Source organism: Apis cerana, linkage group LG14 (assembly GCF_029169275.1).
Source record: "Apis cerana isolate GH-2021 linkage group LG14, AcerK_1.0, whole genome shotgun sequence".
Classification (NCBI taxonomy): domain Eukaryota; kingdom Metazoa; phylum Arthropoda; class Insecta; order Hymenoptera; family Apidae; genus Apis; species Apis cerana.
Window position 1 is genome coordinate 1,416,750 of NC_083865.1, and position 26,295 is coordinate 1,443,044.

The 26,295-nt window shown below is 18.8% G+C and overlaps 1 protein-coding gene across 9 annotated transcripts in view; it reads left to right on the top strand.

Annotated features, from left to right (window-relative positions):
* LOC108004399 (peptidyl-prolyl cis-trans isomerase-like 1) overlaps positions 1 to 26,295 on the top strand; it is a 98,981-nt gene that overhangs the window by 19,240 nt on the left and 53,446 nt on the right. For 3 of the 9 annotated variants that reach the window (XM_062085188.1, XM_062085186.1, XM_062085187.1), the window contains exons 5-6: positions 19,548 to 19,655; positions 19,975 to 20,119. In XM_062085188.1, coding sequence (XP_061941172.1) covers positions 19,548 to 19,655; positions 19,975 to 20,090 — 224 coding nt within the window. In that variant the 3' untranslated portion in view covers positions 20,091 to 20,119. Of the gene's footprint in view, positions 1 to 19,547; positions 19,656 to 19,974; positions 20,120 to 26,295 lie in introns of those variants that run through there. The other 6 variants (XM_062085193.1, XM_062085189.1, XM_062085194.1 and 3 more) reach the window with 2 other exon arrangements.

A 26,295-nucleotide genomic window follows, 5' to 3' on the forward strand; every position in this document is an offset into this window, starting at 1 on the left:
TATTTTTCTTGACAAATGTTGTAAGTTCTTTATAATACATTTACTTTAATATAAGTATCGCACTTCTTTTGTTTTTATCATCCTATATAATTAAAAGCTTTATATTATTTGTTCCTGTTACATTTCATAAAATTTAACAATGATTCTATTTTTGCAGATTTTGTATCCAAATATATTTTTTTCTTTTTCTTCTATGAATGTTTTTGTTGGCAGGGATTTCCAAACAATTTTCGTTTATATCATATACATTTCCTAAATTCATATACTAAGCATTTAAACATTACTTTAAGAGATAGAATTATTGATCTTTTTTTTTTCTATTTAATATTTTCCAATGTATGAATCAAAAAATGCAAATGTTAAAAAATTTAAAAAGTTCAAAAACTATGCATAGCGTTTTTAATGTATTTTACTCATTAATGACATTATATTATTTTTATCGTAATTTGATTGATCCATATATTATTTTGATTTTGAATCGTTTGTATCATTGATAAATCAATAAATTAATTTTATGGTATTATAAAATTGACGTTATAAAATGTCATAAAAGTAGTCGGCAAATTATGATAGAATTTTTTTCTCTCCTTCAATTTTTTGTCAATTGAATTATATTTTTTGAATATAATTAATATAATCTTATCTATAATTGAATTATTTATAAAATTGAAAAATAAATGCATAAGCTTTCCTTTTTTTCATAAAACTAATTTAAGCTAAATTTAACCCAAATTCAACAAAAATATAAATCTAATTCAACCGAAAATTAAATTATTTATCTAGATTTCATTCAGATTCCTATTATGAAATTATAATTTCGTGAATGTACTGTTCTATGGCACATCGGCATATATACCAGCAACAACATTTATTAAAAATATAAGGAAATTATGTTACGCTTTTATACCATCATACCTAGCATTGATTTTGATATCGAATATATGTAGAATAATATTTTTCAACTGCAATGAATATATTTGCTAATTTTTTTTCGTCATACTATAATTTCATGATTAAATCATTATTTGTATCGAATATTTAGGATTCAATATCGTTTAATTATTTTGTTGTAATTAATTTTCTAAATTATATTTTTTCAATTTTAAATAATATTGAAATAATAAACAAAAAATAATTGAAATAATTAAATTGAAAGAAAAATAAAATGTAATACAAGAATACAAAAATATTAAATTGTTAAGATAATTGTTAAGATATTGAAGAATCGAAGAAGCTCAACAAACTGAATTTCGAAATTCTATATATTTTTAATTTATTACTTTAAAAAATGATCCATTATCATCTCCCGACAATAATAAAATTTTATCGCAATTGTGAAGAAATTAATTTTCTACGATTTATCGTAGAATCGCTCTTCAATGTGAAATTGTACAATTTGTATGAGTTATTTTTATATGAAAATGAAAGATCATAAATCAATTTTAAATTGAATAATTTTTTTAATAATTTAAAGTATACATTAATGAAATTATACAAATCACTTTAAAAACTTGATCGTTTTATCTAAAGGAAAATATTTCTTCAAAAAATGAATCTATACCGAATGTGCTTACATACACATTATATGAACAATTATTATAGGACAACGATCATTTCGAATCAGTTGATCGATATTCTTATATATCGATATTCTTCTTGATTGAAAGTTGTCATAACTATACTAATGACTTGAAATAGTATTTTCTGGTAATTATTTATTTTTTTAAACAATTGATGTATTAAGGTATCCCATAAGTTTTTTTTCGCATGCTAGGAATGACATTAACTGATTATTTTTATATGAACATACAGACTTATCTATTAGTCGTTATTCGTTTCAGTTATCCCAAAACTTTTGAAGTACGTTTTGTTGATAACACAATCTCTTTTAAAACTTTTTACCATTGAATATGAATAACCAAAAGAAACATTTTTACGGAAATGGTATTACAACTATTACGATCATCCGTAATTGGTTTAAGAGATTTAGAACTGGCAATTTTGACTTGAAAGATGAAGATCGCAATGATTTAGTAGCAACGATAAATACGGACTTTATCAAGGCTATGCTCGTTGAAAATCCACGATATAGTATGCAAGAAATAGTGGATGCCATAACATAACATTTCCAGGAAAACATTACATAATCATTTGACTAAGATGGGATATGTCAATAGATGTGAAGTTTGATTCACTATTGACGGATATCGACTTTATAAACCGCATTTCTACGTGCAATTTTCTTTTCCAACGACATGAAAGAGATTCTTTTTTAAGGAAATTTGTCACTGGAGATGAAATTTGGATTTTGTATCAAAATGTGTATCGAAAATGCGTTTGATTTAAGAACAATAGACTTTCAATAACAATAACTGTTGCGAAATCTGGATTTCACTCGAAAAAGATTTTTTTATTTATTTAATGAGATTGGAATGGTTTAATCTATTATGAGCTTTTTTCTCAAAATGAAACTATCAATTTTGAAAAATATTGATCAGCTTGATAAATTGAAAGATGCTATAACAGAAAAACAGCCAAAATTGGCGAATGGACGAGGCCATCACAAAATATTATATAATACAAAATCGCATGTTGCATTGATTGTAAGAAAAAAGCTGTTATAGTTTAATTGGAATATTCTATCGCATCTCCAGATTTTGCCAGTTATTACTTGTCCTTCTTATTAAAAAATTCTCTCCATGATAAATGATTCCAATCCGTAAGCAAAATAAAAAGACACTTCGAGCAATATTTTGCAAATAAACGATAATAATTTTGAAAAAAGGGAATAATAAAGCTTCCTGAGAGATGGAAGAAAATGATAGATCAGAACGGTTCATATAAACAATAAATTATCCTTAAACAACAAATAACATATATTGATTTCGTATCAAAAAAAAAAAGAAATAAACTTATAGGACTATCCTAATATATATATGAATACTAGATAATGTTTTGCGATTGTCACCAAAAAATTTCTCGAAAAAGAAAATATTAATATTAATAATATTCTAATTTCTACTTACTAACTTTTGCATGCTATATTTAAAAAAAAGAATAAAAAGAATATAAATCCAATGTATGAAAGTATTGACTTTATCTATTTTCTAAAAAATGAAGGTTTTTAAGTATCTACTATTTTATCCAACCTAATAAATCATCAAAACATTTTTGGCAGGGATAAAGTTTAGCATGTTCTTCGTTATTTGTAAAAACTAAAAACTGCATGTTCGATTAGCTAATTAAAATTTATCATCCATAATTTAAATGAGTGGAAATTTTAAAAAATATGTTTTCTTAAAAACAATGTCATAAATTTAGTTTTACTTAATATAAACAGATTAGATTTGATTTGTACGTAAAAATTTGTACTCGTATTTCGCTTTTGTTCTCAATAATCGCTTTTTTTGAATGAATAAATTGCACAAATTCCATTTCAAGTTCTATTATTTTAAATAAAGTAAAATATAAAGAAAAAACAAACAAAATATCTCTCCCAAAAAAAAAAAAATAAAATAAAATGAAGAAAACGTAACTATACTCGGGAAATAGAAGTGGACGAATGAATTGCAAATTCTAAAAAAAAATTATAAAATAATTATAAAAAAAATTATGAAATAATAGAAAAAGACAAAAAACAAAAAATATGAAGTAATAAAAATACATGTTTTTGAATTGAAACTTGATTCCCAAAATTAAAATTTGCATTTAATCATTGCTGGAATTAGTTATTCCAGCTAATTTCTATTCTATTAAGAAAATTCTATTCTAATCAATTTATTAAATTATTATCGAAGATATTATTTAATAAAAACATCTTTTTTTGCGAAAATGTAGTTTTTTTGCAAATGTGTAATATTTGTAAATCATGTGCGAATAAAAATTTATTGTCTCAAAATGACCTTCATTCATGACTTTTTGTGATAATCAGAAATTTCAGTTATTGAATCATGATTAAAAGCCAATATTTTATTAAAAAACGAAAAATATTATAAATTTTGAATTTTATTTTTTCAGTCAGAGATTGTATATGAAGATAATATTGGAAAATAAAATATGTTTTTAGAATTGATCTTCATTTTCCGAATTGTGCACAATCGCCATATTTAAAGTTGTAAAAAGAATGTTGAAGGTGGAAAAATTCAGTTTATTTTACGCAATAAATACAATTAGACTTTATATTATCAATAAATTAAAATAAATTGAAATATGAGAATAATTTAATATTAAATTAAAATAAATCTTTTACAATTTTGTATTTGTTTTAAGTAATAAGTTTGTGTCAATAGTTAAAAACAGATATGAAACTACAAAATATTAATAATTATAATATGTATTAATAATTAATATGTATAATGCATCAAAATCACAAGTAATTTATACATCTTTCCACTGATATAATCATAATTATCATAATAAATTTATGATTGATGTCATTGATATATAATAAAGATTTTTATATATTATGCAGATTTTTAAAAATATTATTTATTTTATTTTTATTATATATAAATTATAATTTACTTAAAATTTTTTTTTCTTTCACATTTCTTGAAAAAATAACATAACACAATTCATTGATCAATCATAAAACTATTGTCACAATAGATTTGTATCGTCAGTGAGTTTTTTTTATTTACTTTAATTATTTATTTAAACAAATAAATGTGGTTTGTTATATTCAATGCTATTGTCATAATATTTGCAATCATTTCAAAAATCAATCAATTAAACCTCGTTGATTGATTTCTGTATAGTCTTTGATGATAATTGTTTATACGACATTCAAAGAAGAAATTTCTTAGAGATATCGAGGAATTTATTCTCCTAGGATTCTATAAAAAGAAGAAAGAGCTAAAAGTGAAAGAAGTTCTCAAAGCATCAGTTTAACATTTTTAATAGTATTGATCGAACTGTTGAACATATTCAATAACTCATTTACATTAATATTAATAATTATATTTCTTTTTCTCTTACTGATACAAATAATTGTATTATCACTAAATAATAGTGATGTTCCTGTAAAAGAAGAATATCTCTGAAACCATTGTGTAAAATAAAAACATTCTCAACAAATATCGTGAATATTGTTTCGTTTTATTCCTGAATTCGTTTTTTAATCTACTTTATATTTTTGTTATAAATTCCGTCACAAATAGTAACCGAATTTCGTTGTAAAATTTTAAATTGTTTGTTTAGAATTAAAAAAATTTTTTCTATAATTTCATTTTTTATCAATTTTGCAAATTCAAATTTAATGAAATGCACTCTTTTATAGTGCCTATTTTCGTGCTTTTGACATATGCTTTTCTAATATTCAACGTGATAATCTAAATAATAAAGACTTACTTTTGTTCGATTTTTCCATACATAATTTCATGATATAAATTAATTTGGTACGTACATAAATTCGATTAAAATTAAAATTAAATTTGATTAAAAAATTCTCAAGCTCAAGAAGAATTCAAGAAATTGTTTTTTTAATGTATCTAATCAATAATAAAACAAATAAGGCTTGGATTTCTTGAATGTTAAAAGATATATTCTATTTTAATAATATTTATATTGATATATCAAAAAAATCTATTTATAAAAATTTTCTGTATTATAAACTTTGTATAAAAAAAATGAATAAAAAAGATAATGAAAAATAGAAAATAGAACAATAATTATTATATAATAACAGATAATAATTATTATCTATTCATGATTAAAAATAATAATTTTATCCAAGTAAAATCCATATTTTTCCAATCCTTTAAGTTTGGGCGAAACTCAACATAAAATCATAGGAAAGAAAATAATTTAAAATTCATATAATTTATAATTATATAAAATAATAATTATATAAAATTTCAAGTAAATGTAATGTACAAAATAGTGACACATAATAATAACTAAAATAAAAAAATCATATGTGGTTGTCTGTGTTTAATTTCGATAAAAAATATAATAAATTGAATTATTTTCGAAAGAATACGTGAAATTTCATACGTATTCATTATGAATATATAAAAAATCAATATAATAAAATCTCGTTTCTAATTTTAATTAATGCTGATTTGATATAATATGATTAATTAATATGATAAATATGATTAATATGATTAATTAATATGATTAATATGATTCTTATCATCTGTAAAATTGGCTATTCTTATTTTTATTATATATTTTATATTATGTATAAAATATATTTAAAAATATATTATATATTATTATATATTATGTATTATTTTTATTATATATTTTTATACATATATGTTTTATAAATTAAAATAATTTAAAATTAAAGTAAAATTTCCTTCTTTTATTATTTTTATTATTTTTTTTGTTTTTGTGTTTCTTTATTTTTATTTATTAAGATGATTTTATATAACATAGTTTTATTTAATGCTTTATTTTTTAAAAATATATTTTGATTGTTCATCAGATTATTATTGTAATTGTAATTTTAATTATAATCGTAATTGTAATTATAATTTCTAAGAATTAGAAATAAGAACTAAATAGATAATTTTTAATTAATAAATAAATAAATTTTTTGAAAAAAATTTATTTGAAAGTTAAAGAAAAAAAGAAAAAATAAAATAAATCTGCTTTTTTTACAACAATTAAGAGAATTGAAAAATAAAACTATACAAAATTGGTAATTATACAAAATGTTCTTGAAATATATTGTCAAATTATTCTTTTTCTTTTTTATATACGACTTTTTCTTTTTTATATATATTGTTCGATTTTAATTTTCAAGATATGAATCATCCTGATATGAATTTTGGCATAAACCAAATCTAATCTAATCAGTTAATCATGATTACTATATAATTTAAAAAAAATTGATAGATTAGGTTAAATTAGATTATGTTTAAGTTATTGATATTTATTGATTTATTGATTATAGCAATTACATTTTTACATAGCTCTAAACAAAAAAAGAAAAAAATTAATAAATTAATAAGTTAGTATAGATTATTGATTTATTATAGTTTACATAATTTATAGTTTACATAATGTGATGGCATGAATTACTTTTTTGATTAAAAATTATATTAAATTATCGTAACTATTTATCGTATACATTTAGAAATTCATATAATTTTGTTATGATATATATTTATATTTCTTAGCAATTTTTTTAGTGATTTTACTATAATTACCATAATACTATTTAAAATAAATAATAATAAAAAATTTAATATCTATAGAAAGTGAACTATATATAATTAAAAGACAATAATATGATCTGATGAAAGTAAAATAAATCGGTTTTAAATTATAATTATATAATAGTATAATTATATAATATATAGTATAGTATTTTTTACATTAAAAATTAGTAAAAAAAATTATTTACTGAATGCTTAATAATGCTTAATAAATTATGTTACGAACATTGATAGCCATATATGAAATTTTTTTTTTGAAACAATAATTTATTGCTTAAATTGTAAGAATAAATTAAAATTTTGTTTCGTTGTTTTACAAAATTTTATATTTCAATAATTATTTTTATTTTTGATTATTCGCATTGAAAAATTCATTTTTTTATACAAATAAAATTAATATGAAGAAATAATATATTTTTTTTAAATTAACATTTAATATATTATATTAATATTATTAATATAATTAATTATAATATTTTTAATTATAATTAATTATATATATATTAAATATATATTAATTCTAATTATAATCAGTTAAATAATTATAATAATAAAAATAAATATAATAATTTTAATTAATTACTATATTTATTAATATATTTTACAATTAGACAATTTGTTTTATAATAAATCAATTAATTATTATAATACTCTATATAAAAATAGTTACTAGAAATCTACTTAAATAATCTATAAATTTTTTCTATATTTGATGATTTTGAGTGATTGTTGGATATAGTGCTGAATTCACTAAATAAATCCAAAAACATATCAAAGAAAATTATATTGAATATAATATATTTTTTCATAAAAAAAAAATTATATGAAATTATATTTCATTCACAAATAAGGAATAAATTAATTATTTACTATTCGCATAGGACGAATAAATCAAATTAATTCATCATTCAAACTAAATAATATAAAATTGTATATATATATATATATATTATAATATAAGCCAATATAAAACTTTATTAATAAATGAATAATAAATAATATGTATTTAAAATAAAAAAAATAATGATAAATTACAATCTATATTAGAAATATTAAATTGGAAAATTTATCAAATAAATTTTTATGAAATTTTTTATTTATCAAATATTATTTATCAAATAAGTAAATAAAATTAGATCAGTAGAGTCAATTATTCATTAAAAATTCAACTCGAACTTTGAAATATAATTACTTAATTTTGAAATATAATTACATTAATTACTTAATAATAATTTAATATAGTAATTAATATAGTAATTTAATATCCAGAAGAAAACTGAATTAATTTATGGTTTTATTTATAACATTTATATAATAACATTTATTCTCTTACAATTCTTTCTGTATCTTATATGCTGTGTATATTATGGACACATATCACATTGAGCATTGTGATATTTATCATATATTTTCATTCACATGCTTTCTATGATATTAGCGAATATTAGCGGATATATTTCATTCCTTAAAAAAACAAAATTCAACGGATTCATATCCATATTAAAAATCAAAATCTAATATATATTCATATTTATGGGAGTTACGCTATAGGAACAATTCCTTTTTTTGTAGAAGACTTCATTTAAATAAATTTGAGATTATGACTGCTATAATATAAGTATTAATTAATATAAGTAATATAATAATTAATATTAAGTTAATATAAATAATATAATATAAGTATGGTTATAAGTATTGCTTATTTTAAGTCAATATAATTATATAAATTAGAATATATAGTATATTCTATGTTAAAAAGGAACTATTGATGTAAAAATAATCATGAACCAAATCAAAGAAAATTTGAAGATTATGCAGACTGAAAAATAATATATGTATATATCATTCATAATTATTCATATACATAGATTTTGTTTTTTATATTCAATATAAAGCTTTCATTACATTATAATTTAGAAAACAATGAATTATTGCATATATAAAACAAAACTTAAATATAATATAATATAAAATAAAACTTAAATATAATAGAATTCATAAAAGCTATGGAAATCATGTATTTTATGGAATTTGGATGGCAGAAATAACGATTTTCAATGATAGTACAAGTAAAAACTTAGAAGGAATTTTATTTTTCATATTTTTCATGATTAATTTTATATAAAACTATTTTTATAATATATTTTTTTCTACTTTTACATATATATCATCATATGTAATTTGGCATTGAGAAATAATTAATATTAGAGATTATATATAATATAAATTCTTGTTATGTACTAATATTGCCTTTAAATTTATTTTTGAAGAATTTATATCTGCAAACATTTATATCTTTAGGATAATAAATGAGATTCATTAGTTAATTTGATAAATAGAATTTTAATGTCATGATAATAATATATATTTATTATATATATTACATGAAAGTATTTTTGAAATTCCTTACATTCTTTTCATAATAATAATTAAATAAATAATAATTTTTGATAAAATTTTAATTGTTGCAATTTAATTTTTGAATTGCAAATTAATCAATTAATAATTAAATCATATACCAAGTTATTCAAATCTATTTTAATCTTATTTTAATCTTAATCAAATGAATACCAATACATCTAAAATTTTTGCTTGGCTTTTTTTTTTAACTTGTTTTTAACGAAATTTAAAATTACAATAGCAATGATAACTTTTGAAAATATTGAAGAAGCTTTATTTACTATGTGTATCTTAATTAATATAATAATTGATAAAGAATTACTTTCTTATTTTTTAAATTTTTTAATCTGTAAGACAAAAATAACATTCATCTATCATTTTATTTTGTAATTTTGATTTTAAATTCATAATCAATTATTTCAAAAATTTCAAGAATTTTCGTATAAATTAAAAAATGTTTTAATATTTTGGTATATATGTATAATATAATATAATATTTTGATTTTATATAAATCAAAAGATGCTTGAAAATTTGAAAAAATTGACTACTGTGCGATTTTGACTGACGAAGATTTACGTATTTTATTTACTTTCTTATTTTATTGACATCAATTGAATAGTATTCTGAATGATTTTTATTTTAATATAAATTTAAAATTATAAATTTCAAACTTATAAGATTATAATAAATTTTAATTTGATCTTCTTTTTTAATCTATTTTTTTATTTAAATTATAAATATATATATAAAAGTTACAAAAATATAATTTAAATATATATAATTAAAAATATAATTAAAAAATCTCAATTTTAAAATTAAGAAATTAGTATTAAAAAAAACTGAAATAATAATAATGAAATTATAAATGAAAATAGTTAACTATTACAATTAGAAACAAATTAAATAATTTTGATGATTAGAATATATAAAAAGATAATTAAAATAATTTTTTCAATAATTCTACAAACGAATCTATTTCTTTTATATCTTAATATAAGATAAAATAAATATTTATAATTTGACAGTATTTTGAAACAATAATTATATAATTGAAATAATATTTTCAAAATATGACTGTTTTGAAAATAATATCATCTCTTTTAATTTCATATTGTTGAACAGATTTCATATTATTCGTTCGCTTTTTGTTAAAAAATGAAATTGAAAGGAACTGAAATTTAATTTCTAGAATACTAAAATATCTCTCGAATAAAAATGTTTGCTATGTAGGAGAAGATTGTAATTCAATATCATTGTAAATCAATATCACAAAGATCTATCATAGATAATTTATATCAATTTGGATACATAAACTGTCTTGTATCGCATACACTATTGAAAAAAATATATATAACGAATATATATATAATGAAATTTCCATGTGCAATTCTTTAATTAAATAAAATAAAAATGATTCATGATTTTGAGATGGATTATTATTGAACGAATATTGAATTTAATATACTAATATATATAACTTGAAAGTCATAAAATAAATAAAGTTAACAAGCCACAATCAAAAGTGAATCTTCAAACAAAAAACATTACATTGTAGTAAGACTACAAGGAAATCCTGCATTATAAATTCCTTTTAAGGAATTAAATAAATTTGAATATATAATTATTTACAATTAAAATTAAAAGAAAAACGCTTGGAATTAATCAGATATTGTCTTCCATCAAGATAAAGCAAGATCATATCTTTGCTCAGTAGATAAAAATTGATATAATTCAAGTAACATATCTCAGCATATTTCCTGGACTTGACATCTTCGAATTATCATTTATTCCTTGCAAAACTTTATAAAACAATAAATATTTAAGTTATAAAAATAACACAAATCGATCTCCAATATCATTCTAAAGAATAATCAACCCAGATCATACAAATCAAAACACAATTTTGAATATTATAAATAATTGATATTTTGCAAGAAGGTGATTTTGAAATATATTTTCTCGATTATGTACAAATTTGATTATAAAAGAAATTTAAATTAATTGTTAATTATTAATCGCTTTTTATTTCTTTTGAATATTTCATCATGAATTTCAAGAATATTTTAAATTATTATTCTCTTTGATGTCTTCGAAATAGCAATGTTATTGAACAAAAATAATAGAAGAATAATATTTAATAAGAGTTCTCCAACTCGAGGAATTATTTACAATATACATTATTTTTGCACAATTAGCGAAGAATCAGAAGAAGATTTCGATTTATTGAAGATGAAATTATTTATTATTTTATAAAAAAATTTCATAATTTAATAAAATTTGATAATGAAAGTAATATTTCTTTTTTAACAAAAATCAGAATATATATCAAACAAAAAGATATTCTGAAATAAAAATCAAAAATATTAAAAATAATATAAATAGTTATTGATTATTACTATTATAAAAATATTGACAAATCTTGAAAAATTGTTGAATTAAGATTTTGAATTATCTTTAAAGACTGCTCAATAAAAAGAGATGTTTTAAATAAACTAAACATTTCCAAAAATATATGCATTATTTGGAAAATAATGAAATAATTCATAATTACATTGTGAAAATTTTAAGAAGCCAAAAATAATTACAAATTGTACATAATTGAATTTATAAAATGAAATTTTTAAACTTGATAATTTTAAAGTTTCCAATATTTCAACTCAGATCTTTGATCAAAAAATCAACTGAAACGTCCAAAATTATATTAGAAAGAAATTTAAAAATTTATATTATTTGTTCAATGTAAAAGAACAAACAATGATTCATATGATGGAATTGTATTTTATTCATTTCATTTGTCTACAAGAATGTAATGGAAATTTCTCTAATAATTCAAGAGAAAAAATTACAGAAAGACATCTATTTAAATTAATTTAATTTTTCATCTGAAAAATAATTTAAAATAAAAAATAATCAAAAATAATTTATTAAATAGTTTGAAGATATTCTCTTTTCAAAGGACGAAAAATCACTGTCAAAATCAATAATTAATTTGTGATTAATCTGGATTCGATTCTATAAAAATGAAAGAAGAAACATTATAATGAAAAAAAAACTATAATAGAAATCATTCAAGCTTTTGATTTTGATTTTTTTTCTAGTGAAATATTAATTTCGCTGAAACAATATAATAATATGATATAATATGATAAATTATAATCTCTAATATCAATTATCAATTTAAGCTTAAAAATACAAAAATGTGATTAAGAATGTTAAATTTAAAACTAATTTAAATCCTTTTTTATTATTTCTATTAAAAATTATCACAAATATATTAAATGTTTTAGAACTATTCCTATTTATAATTTTATTATTAATTTCGTTATTATGTTGTATAATTTAACTTTAATTTCATTTTTAATTTTTTTTCATTATTATTATTTTTCAATGAACTAATTAGATTCGTTTTTTCGTTTTTTCGTTTTTTATTTTGGATAGTTTGATTGTGAACATATGTAACTTTGATGATCTTATATTCTCTATAAGGAACATTTTGTATAAATATACCAATGGTGATGAATTCATTGATTGTATATAATTCATGTCATATACATATAACTCATATACAATAATTTGTAGTAAGAGAGTGATCGCACAGTGGTTGATTATTCTAAAAAATGAATCAAAATTCAGTATTATTTGAAAATTTACTTTCTTAGTAAATAATAAAATTAAATGTATCTTTTATCTTCATAAATAAATATAATTAATATATAGTTCTTATTTCATAATGATTTAATATCATTATTAAACATGATATTTCTTTTTTTAATTAAAAAAAAACTATTCCATGAAACCAATAATAATAATACGCGATAGATTGTAAAGCAATATGCAAAACTTATAAATTATTGATAAATAATATAATACGAATCCGATAGATAAGAAGATTAACATAAATAAATAAGTAAAAATAAAATAAGAAAATAAGATAAGTAAATAAAGAAGGCAAAAATACATATTTATATATCATCATTATATTTTGATTGTATCTTGATTTTTTTGAATTTTTTTGAATTTTTTACAAAATTATTACAATGACATAATATACAACATTTGAAATAAATTTAATATTGGCATTCCAAAAATAAAAATGTTCTGAGATTATTTTTTAAAATATTTTAATATTTATTTTATTACTTTGTTCCAGAGTTTTTCCAACAAATTATCCAATAAAAATTAAGAATTTTATTTTAATTTCAATTTTATTTTAATTTATTTTATTTTATTTTATTTCAAGGAATTAATATTTTATATATTGTTTATGACAAGAAATATCATATCTTATATTCTATATAATTTTAATTATATTAAGAATTGCTTTATTTATTGTATAATTATTTGATGTTGCTTTCAAAATAATAGAAAAACTATAGAATAGAAAAACTATAAATTTCATTGTTATGTAATTTTTGATAATATTTACAGTCAAAAAGAACTTTTTATTATTGTTCCATATCCGAATTTTAGAATATCAGAATGTCTATTTTTTTTAATTTCATTTGTATTATATTTTCTTTTCTTTTATTACGCCAAATTCTATTCAATGTACAAATATACAATTAAAAAAATTAATTTCAAGCATGTAAGCTTCAATATAACAGTATATGAATAACACGAAGTCAGTTACTTATATTATTCAGAATTAAAAACATTACCATAATTGTCAAAACTTCAAATGTGGTGTGACATAAATTCGTATAGATTGAATTTATATATTTATGAAGAAAATATACTTTTTTTTGCAATATTTTTAAAAAAATTTTTGTATGAACAAAAGGAATCTAATCATCCATATATCAAATTGTCTATCCATATGTCAAATTGTCTATACATTCTTAATTGGATTGAATATTGGATTAAAATCGAGTTTTTCTGCATTATTTTCATTAAAAAATTTGGCTGCTACTTTCAAAATGTAGAGAAAATAAAATACCAAATATATGTTCTATTGATTAATAAATTATTATATAAAATATTAATATAATTGATATCACTTTATTGTCATTTTTATTATTTTTGGAAAAATTATTTTAAAGCATTATTGTATCGCCACTATCTTTAACGATTTAATTTATATGTTTTTTTTGTTTAGATTCTGATCGTATATTATTATGTTATATTTTTTTTCGTTTTCTTGTTCATTGTTTTAATTATCGAACTATATAATTTTTTCTCAAAAAAAATTAAAGCTTATTTATATATTGATGTACTTTAGTAAATAGTAGATGTTTTTTCCATTTTTTTCTATTAATGAATGATTTGTTTTATATTTGTGGATACAAAGGATATATCTATCGAAAATCGTGAAGAACAAGTCATTTAATTTATGCTAAATGATACTGTATATATAATATTTTTCAGAATATTGATCAATGTCTCAATTTTTAATTTTTAATTGCAATTATTAAATTTGTAATTTCAGAATAGATAAAAAATTAAGAATTTGTCTAATTAATAAATTAAATTCTTAACTTGTTCCATATTTCTTTATTAAATTATTATTTTATATTTTATATAATATAATAAACTGTGATTACAATTCGTCGGAGACTTGCATTTGTTTGCTAAGAGATTGGCTTAGCAGGATTCGGTATAAGAGCAAAAACAGGAATTATAATTTTAATTCACAATTATAATCTAATAATAACTTTATTTATTTCAAAAAATTAACTTTACTTCTTTATGTTTTTATATGTAATTTTTATACAGTATTTTAATATATTCACATTTTAAATATATTCATATAATTATTTTTTAAGTAACAAAAAATGTAAAAAATGCAATTAAAATGAAAGTTATATAATATTGTAGGAAATATATCATGATAATGCTGAAAAATCTTAGTAATATCGTATGTATTTTTTATTGATTTTAATGATTTGATAATGCTGGAAAATCTTAGAAATATCATATGTATTTTTTATTGCATATTTTTTTAGTTCATTAAAAACTATTCAAAACACTATTTATACATGTATTTTCTATAAGCTATTGTTATGTAGTTAGCTAGTATTGAATTATTAATTTTTAAAGTTTATATTGTCAGTATTAATTATTAGACATTGTATACTTGCTTACTAACTACATATTACTTACTAACTATGAACTATGATTTATGGAATTACATGTATGATGTATTTTTATATATGCGCTAATTGCACTATTTCAAAACAGAAAGGGAATCAAAAACAATCATCTCTTCTTTAATTAACACAAGTGGAATGTAGAGGACCGATTACCGTATCCCTATTATCTCGTTGCAGTTCGAAGAAAAGATTCAAATCGGCTTATGATTCGAATATATTCAAAACATTCATAAATTCGAACAGAATCTATATTGTGACTTACCTATTTTTTACTCTATGTCCACTTTGATATCAAATATGGAATGTTCTATATATAGCCGCACAATTATCCAAAATCTGGACTAAGTTTTTGAAATCATAAAATACGATTTTTGTTTTTATATTTCAAAAAACTATTCTTATAGAAAATTTTCCAAATCATGAAAATAAAACTTTGATTTTAAGCAAATAATGTTAAATAAACATGCCTTTGGAATTTAATAATTAAAGAATTATAATTAATAAAAAGTTAAAATTTTTGTTAGATTTTGATATTAAATGAATTTTAAATAAATAAAGCTTCCTTAAATTTTAAATTTTAATTTTAATTTTATTCTTTAAGTAAAAGATTTTAAATAAAAATTATTATCAAAATTAAATAAAAATCACTATACTATTTTTTTATATTTCAATAATTGATTATATCTCAATTTCTGATTTTTTTTTTAGTGGTCGATTAAATTTAACATATTTATTTATTTCTTTTTTTATTTATAATTAAATGAACTTAAATATAGATCTTAAAATTATTTAAATAAATTTTAAATAAATTAATTAAGTATTTTTGATTCGGTATCTCACATGTATTCTTTAAAAAATCTGATGTCTTTACTTTTAATCTTTTGAGCCTTTTTAGAAATTTTTTTTTATAGAAATTATAATTTCCTTAATATATATGCGCTAATCACATATTTAATCTATATTTTATAAAATAATTATTTTATAAAATATTTATGAATGAAGTAGACATATAGTATCAATTGCAATTATCTTTATGTTATTAATAAACAATATTTTTCAAATTTTTTATTTCATAAGTATAATTATGTATTTATTTTATAAATATATATAATAATATACATTTTGAGAATGATATCAAATCTTCTAATTTTATGTCTAATATTATGTCTAATAGTTCTGAATTATCAAAAAATTTCTTAACAGTGTTACCATTACTTGTAAATGATATATAATATTATTTCTTCCTTGTTTCAAACATTGCTTATTTCAAACATTAAATTTTTCATTAAGATTTTTAATTTTAATTTGTAAGATACGAAAGAGAAAAAAATTTTATGCAGTTTACAAACATTAAATTCGTCTCTGTCCGAATGGATCTTTTCTACAAAAACATCAGAAAATAAAATCTTAGTTAATTCTCTTCATATTTTTTGTATATGTTAAAATTAAATAATTCTAATATATTTTTGTTTATTTTATAATTATATATTTAATTTTATTATATTTTATAATATATTTATATATATATATTTATTAATTTAATTATATTTTATAATTTTATATTTAATAATTTTTATTTGTTTTTATTCTAATTGTATTCTTTTATTATTTAATTAACTTATTGTTTCTATTTTTTAATTTATTTCTAGCAATCATAAATTCGTTTTTGTTTGCATTATGGTTGAAAAATCATAAAAATCTTTCTACATCTATATTGGAAATGTGATAATGTTAAATATAAAATTTTATATTAGCAATATTTTTGAAAATCAATTCTTCTTTAAAATCATTAATATTAATTTTATTTCAAAAATTTTATCAATATTTTTTAATTATTGATAAAATTTATAGATTTTTAGAAATTTATAGATTAATAAATAATTTTTTTTCTTCAGTTATAGAAAAATTTGCCGTTCTTTATATTTATGTAATATATGTTTTTATAAATCTCTCATTTGCTTATATTTAAAGATATTTCTCTATTAAAAATTGTAATATTTATTTATATTTGATTATAAACTATAGATATAAAAACCTCTCATTCTTGAGATTCTTTAATGCTTTTTTAAAAGCAGTTTAAAAAAATATTTGAATATTAATACAAATTTTATTATTTTTAAAGCTTTGTTATCAATAATAATGGATTTTTTAAAGGAATTAAATTTTTATTATTGACATTAGTTATAAATCATTAGTTATGCAAAATTTCTTTATGAATTTGCTGTCTAATCTTAAAAATCTAAAATCCAGAAAATAGTCATAGAATGTATTAAAATTTTATTACTTTGAAATAATATATTAAAGCCTATAAATATTTGTAATTTTAAAAATTCTAAATGTATTTTTGTAATTGGTAATTGAAACAGATATTAATTATGCATCCTAGATTTATCCTCAATGCTTGCTTTGACAAAAATATTATATATAAATATATAGAAAACTATCTGTTATTGTATCATTTTGCAGACACTAACCATATTATGAATAGTTAAAGCATTTTTTTTTGTTTTTTTCTTTTTGCATAGATTTTTGAATATTTTAAATTCCTTATCTTTTTCGATTTCGTGAGAAATATCTATAAATTATATGTATAATAATTTTTCAATGCCGTGATGTATAATGTATAATTAGATAAAAAAAATATAAATTCATGTAAAACTAATAATTAGCTTGTATTAAATAAGAAATTAATGAATTCTATTTTTTCAATATGTATGCATTATTACATATGTCAACTATATTTGAATCAAACTATGCTATTTTTTACATTTCAATAAAATTAAAATAAGTGGAAGCTTTTCAATAATATTTAATAATATTCGAACAAATTCTTAATTTAATTTTTTTCATACTTTTTATTAATATTAACTTTTTTTATTAAAAATTGATTGTTTTTCTGCATTTTTTATATTTATATTATAATTAATTTTATATTCTTATATTTTAAAATTTTTTTCTACTATCATTTTTAATACAAAATTTCATTGCAAAATTTACGAATTATCATTGCATTGTTTAAGCCAAAACTTTTAAATTTTCAAATTATGTATTGCGAAATTATTGTTTTCTCTTGTTCTTCGAAGAGAAGAAGAAAACATGTAACTTTCGCTATTATTTACGTATAAAATATCCATTATTATAATGTATAAAAATTTATATATATATAAATTTTAAATAATTCTTTAAATTATATTAATGCAAAAATAAATATAATAAAAGTAAATTTGTTTTATTTGAATTCCCATTTTTTTGTTTTATTTTTATTTAAAATTACAAATTCATAGAAACAGTAAAATTAAAAATGTTCGATGTAACATAAGACTATAAACTTTATGTAGAAATTTTGACAAAAATGATGCACCAAACTGGCTAAAACTAGCAATCGTGTTACGTAATTCTATTTAATTTAGCAATGATAGTTGTAATGTTAAGATTTTTTTCGGAAATTCATTGAAGAAGAATTGATGCTATCATTTCTAATGATAAGAATCTATGATGATAAGAATCTAGCATATCCGATGTGTCTATCCAGCAAATTTAATAATTGAATATTAATATATAATATTATATCTAATGTAATAACAAATACAGTCAATAGATAAACATGAATTTGGATATTGCCAAAATCGAATGACAATTTTTTAAATACTTTATTTTTTTTTAATGGTTTCGATACAACACGCGAATATACAAAAAGTAGATATTTTAAATAGATCTTTACAATTAATATTTTTTTACTTTACAGTAGTACAGTAGTAAAATCTTTACAATTATTACAATTTATATGTGTATATATGTGTGTATATGCTGAAGTATTACATTTCTGAATTTATGTAAATATGATTTATTATTAAATTTGTTAAATTATTAAAAGAAATGTGAATTTAGGTGCTGGTGTTATTTCTATGGCCAATTCAGGACCAAATAGTAATGGATCACAATTTTTCATTACATTAGCACCTACGCAATGGCTTGATGGAAAACATACAATTTTTGGTAAGTTAAATTTTATTAATTTTACTTTAGAAGTATTATATATTTTATATGTATATTACAATATTAATTAATAAAAATTACTGATTTCAATTTAATATATTTATTACATTGTATTTCAATAATTAAAAATACACAATCTTGTTCAAATCATTTTCAATTTAAATAACAAACAACTTTTTACATATTTTTTTATATAAATTTTTAGAATAATTATTTTTGATCCCTGATATAAATTAAAGCTTAATTTAAACAATGATAATGATAATAAATAAATTTACCAAAAAATTTTTTACAAACTTGCATCTTTTCTTTTATACAGGTAGAGTTCATTCTGGTATGGCAATAGTAAAAAGAATTGGATTGGTAGAAACTGACAAAAATGATAGACCCGTTGATGACATAAAAATTGTTAAAGGTTCCATAAGGAATGCATAACGAAATAAATATCTTCTTGGTAATTTATATTTACTATCCTTTAAATTTTATATAAAAAAAATTACAACATAACAAATGCAAAAAAAAGTATAAAATATAATTTAAAATATACTTTTCTTTGATAAAAATTTAAAAATTTATTTTTCGTATTAATAATAATAAACTTATTTAAAAAAAAATAAATATCATTAAAAATATATAATATGTATATATTTATATATACATATTAAAATATATTTTTAGAATCAATATTAAATATTAAAAATTAAAAGATAAAATAAATATAATAAAGATAAAAATTTATCTTTTTAAGAATTATGTGTACTTTCGTATAAACTTTATTTATAATTCATATATAGGCTATTAATATATTCATAAAATATCATTAATCAATTTTAAAGATGACATAAATTCATATATAAAAATTAAGATTATTTATTTATTATTAATTATTTATTACGTTAGAAGGAATTTCATGTTAAATAAAACAAGAGATGGATATTTTTATATCAATAACTTCTAGAATTGATCCTCCAAAGAAAATATTAAAAATATTAACAAACTTTATATATATACTTTTATATATAATAACTTCTAGACTTGATCCTGCAAAGAAAATATTAAAAATATTAACAAACTTTGTATATATACAATCTTTCAATTATCCCTTAAAACATCGTAAAAAATGTTTGAAATATTATTTTGAGGGCGATCTTATGATCGTATGAACATAAATGATTATAAATTTTATCAAGAAGGATATCAAGATTTCATTCTAACTTTAATTTTTAATATTTTTATTTAGATTTAGACATATAATCTATTTCAAGACGAATTCATTGATCTATAATATGATTATTTTTAAAAATTATTTAAAATATAAATAATGAATAATAATATAAATATTATTTTACTTATTATTATTCAAAATTTACATTCGTTAAATATCTGGAAATTATTTTTTGTTTTCTTATACATTTCTTATACATACATATTATTTATTACATATTTAAAAATACAATCTTGGACGTCAATTAATTGACATTGATTATTCCATATTTGAATGATAATTCCATCCTTTTCAAAATTGTGAAGTAGTGATTTTAGAGATATGCGTGTTTCGTGTTTGGATCAAAAAATTTCTAATTATAGATATAATATATATGCTAATTTTTTTATTTTTTATTTTTATAATTAAATTTTGTATTTTATTGTAATTTTATTGGATTTAGAATTGTTTTTGTGTTTTTTAATTCTAAATTGTCTTTTGTTTTAATTGTCTTTTATTTCATAAACAGTGTTTATGAAATAAATTTTAATATGTACAATTTCATTATTTCTTTAAAATAATTCGTTATTAAATCATCAAATATATTTTCAATATGAATTGATATTAAGAATGTTTTTGTTACATATTTGAACATATAAAACTTTTTATTTTGAAAAATTATTTTTGAAAAATATTATTTGAATCCCCATGATTAATGAATTATAAATTATGAATTAATATAATCTGATATAAATGTTTTTAAAGAAAAAAGATTTTTATAAAGATTCTATAATATTTTTTTGGAACATAAAAAGTTTTTTAATTTTTTGTATTAAATAAAAAGTTCTAATGCAATTTATCATTCATTTCTGTCCACTACGCGTTAAATCATAAATAAACATTTTTTAAAAATTCCCATAATAAAAAATTTATTTATCAGTTAATAAAGAAATATATTTTTAATACGATTATAATTTTAAAATGATCACCCTCATCATTCTCTAAAATAAAAATTTCTTTTTTTTTTAAATGATGAATAATAAAATTATATTTTTATATTTCTAATATTTTTGAATTATATCTAATTAAATATTAATTTTCATTTTATTTTTTCAGTTGAATATAATGTAATACTGTAATGTAATGTACTGTAATGTAATACTGTTCGTTTTGATTGTATCTTAAATGAAATTTTATCTTTTATTTATTAAAAATAATTAGCTGTTACTAGCTACTATTGTAAAAGTTATAGAAAAAAATTTTTGCCGCCGCAAATGTAATTTAATTATGATCGATTATCAACAAATTGCGACAAAAAAAGCAATAAACAAATTTCTTAAATTCAATAAATATTAGAGTAAATCATTTTAATTATTTGATTATCAATTAGCGTACGTTGTTACTATTTTTTTTATTTCTATTTCTATTTTAGTAGTTTGCCATGTTTCGCTTGAAACTGATATTAATTATTAATCAAATCTATTTCTCTTTCTGTTTTTTCTTTAATATTTTTTTCTTTTTTTTCTGTTTTTTTTGACTTGTTTTAATTTTTAATATTTTTAAATATGAAAAGTTTACTGACGCATAATGTTATTACGTTAAAATTTGTTGCATAATTAGTATTACAATAAATTTTTTACCGCTAGCGATTAAAGAACACTATAAACAAGTTATTATAAAGTTATCATAACAGTTATAAGGAATATATCATAACAGTTATAAGAATTATAAGGAGTTGTGAATATATTGACTATGATTGCTCACTGTTGTTAGAATTTCATCCTAATAATCAAAGTCGTAATTTCGTTTCTAGATATTAGCTATTTATGCATATGATACAATTCAGATAATAATAGATAATAGATTAATTTCCACAGATATAGAAATGAATTATTTCGACGATATAATGCAAGAAAACAATATCAACATAAATTGTTATCTAAAATGAGTTTTTTATACGAATAAAATAATTGATTAATTATTATTGAAAAAATAAATAATGAAAAATATTTGTTTAATAATTGAAATAGTTTTTTAATATTGGATATTTTTCTTTCGCTTTAATATCAATTAAGTCATTCATGCATTCTGATGAAATATAGTATTGTACTCCAAGTACATATAATTATTTGCAACATTCAATTCAAGATAGTTATTAAAAAAAATGGAATCTAACTCGTATTGTGAACAGATGAAGCCTTTTTTACAAGAGAAAAATATAAAAATAATATTATTTATGAAGCAAAAAAAAATACTTTTGCATTTCGACTTTATGCTCAAGTCCGCTGGTCAATCACTTTATGGGCCAATAATCCCTAATGCCCAATACTTCATCACTTTATAAAGTATAAAGCTTTATAAAGTACTTCATAAAGCATTTTTGGAAAATGTTCTTCTGAAGCTCCTGAAAGAAATTCCATTGGAGATCCGTAAGAGCATGATAATGTTATAATTCCTATCACTTTAAATCCAAACTTATTTAAATCTTTTGAATACAAATAACACGATAATTTTATGTTCTCGTAAATATCGGATATAAATTTGGATTTTTTCTTCTAAAATTACTTAAAGGTAATTTTATTATTAATACTGTTTTTCACATTATTTTAATATTACTTATTTTAAATATTTTTTATTTTTATTTTTAGAAATAATTCTTTTTTTATTCCAGAATAAGAAATATCGTTATCCATTGATATTAACAGAGAAATTATAAAAATTCATGTAATAATAAATATCACCGCATGAATAGAGGGAAGTGATAAGATGTTTCTTTAGTAGAAACATGCATATGGAAAACAATCTTGTCTTATTTGACATAAATTTGTATTTGATAGATTACAAATGATCAATTTTCTTATTTAATTAGGTTATAAATCATTAACTAATCAATAGAGATGATTATGTAGTAAAATGAACAATACAATTGATTCAAAAATTGATTGTCGTTTGGTGATTATTTCTAATCAGATTTGTGTTAATTTATCATAAATTAGTTCATTAATCAATTGACATATTTTAAAACTCAAATTGAATTTTTAGATAAATAACTGAATTTAATCTAATTGATAATTTTTTTTAATTTTTTCAATATAGAGATTTATTATTTTTTTAATTCTAATTTCATTCTAAATTCTAAATTTCAAAAAACTTTATATTTATCATTTTATATCACAATTTTGCATTATTCATTTTGAATCGAATAAAAAATTTATTTATTTATCGTACGTGAATAACAATTATATATTGTTTGTAAATACATACAATTGAATATAATTCTGTCCAATAATTTGCTCTAATATATATTATTTAGATTTGTTTGTCTAACTGACATTATACATTCAATGATACTTGCACTTCAATAAGTTACTATATTTTATAATTAGCCAATATTAATAAAATTATAAAACTGAAATGAAAATTTTTACAAAGAAAAAAAATTGTTCAAAATCACTTTGGAAATCATCAGTTAAACTTCATTTTTGGAACTATATTTGTACATATATAACCAAAAAATATCCGAATGTAATCAGTTATTTTTGTTGATTGATTAACCGCCCAATTTTTGGAATTGTATGCTCAAAATAGATCTTAATGTTATATATTTTTAATTAAAGAAATATACATAATGTTATTATTAATGTTATTAATGTTATTAATTATTAATGTTATTAAAAGAAATATACAAATATACATGTAATATACGTATAAAAAAGCTCAAGATCTCACTTTACAATTGAACATTATATTATATATTATATTATATTTTATTTATTTATTATTCATAATTTGATATATTTTTTTTATCGATAAAAAATTATTTATTATATTTAACACATTTTTTCTTCGAGATATTGCTTAAACTTGTTCGTGTTCAATCTGTAATACGTAGTTAACGTTATTGGCACCAGTGTTTTTTGTTAATAATTTATTGACAAAACTATAACGGAAGTTTTTGCAAAGAAAAATATTGCTTGAAATTACTTAAGGAATCTCTAGTTTATATGTTGAAATATTCCAACATTTTTGGGATATATATTGGATATTTCATTTAAATTAATTTACTCGAATATCTTTAAATTACGACAAAAAATTTTTAAATAAGAATCGAATAATTTTAGAAAATACATAAGAAATGTGATGGATAATATAATATTTTTTCACGTATTTTTTATCTTTCATAAAATTCTTTTACAACCTTCAAATAATATTGTGTTTATATCAGTCGATTAAAAAAATGCTCTCGTTTTATATATCGATCATGAACATCAAGATTCATGCAGATTTATAACATTACTAAAACCAAATTCATGTATATATTATAACAATATAATTATTACATTAGTAATATATTTTTTTGTGCTATTTTATCACAATATTGTATTGTTTTATATTATCGAGTCCAAAGAGCGATAGATCGGATCATTTTAGTTATACTATAAAACAATTTTGATCAAAATTTAGCTATTGTATCATATTTTTAAACATATCGATTACATTGTTTACAATATTATTCAATATAATTTGAATTATTTTATTAATATTCTTTATTAATTTATTTTGTCTAATTTATTAATTTATTATTTAATTTATTATTAATCATGAAATTAATTTTACATGAAATTTTTAAATTGCACATTTCTTAATAAAAAAATGTATTTTCAATGAATTTTTATACTTGCTTTGACATAGAATTAATTTATAACTTTTGGTAATCTATCAAAATTTTTTCATCTTGGTATCATATATGAGTATCAATTTATAATATTATTTATAATACAGATAAAATCATTCTGACTATTTTGTTTTTGAGAATAGTCTATAAATTTTCAATTGTAATGAATTCTTATGCTATCGAAGTAATTTTTTTTTCTTGATAATATTTTTTTATAAATGGTATAAAACCGATTCTGTTAATTTCGTCATTAAAACAAATATTTTTCAATTTTTTATCCAAATGTTATTCTGATATGTTAAATATTTATTTTTTTCATTCAACTGATCCAGATTTCCTTATATGAAAAACTTTATTTTCTGGTATGTTTCATCATTTGGTCGCTTGGATGTGAATTATAGTTAATTTTTCGTTGATATTCTTTTTTTATCGTTGCTTCTGAACTAAAATATGAGTCTCATCAGAAAATAATATTTTTTTTCAATTTTCAATAATTTAATATTATACATATCAAACATCTAATATATTTTTTAATATAATAATCCACAATAGTTTCTTCATTCAATTAATTATTAAAAGTTGCTTTTCCTATGATTAGAATCTTTTCATCCATATTTTAGAACAAATCTAACCAACTTTTTTGTTATTTGTTCATTATCAGTGTACTGATTCTTTTATCATTCTATATTTCCCTATTATACTTTGTCTCATAATTGCAAATATATATAGATTCTTAATCCTTTTAATTTTCCTTCAAAAAA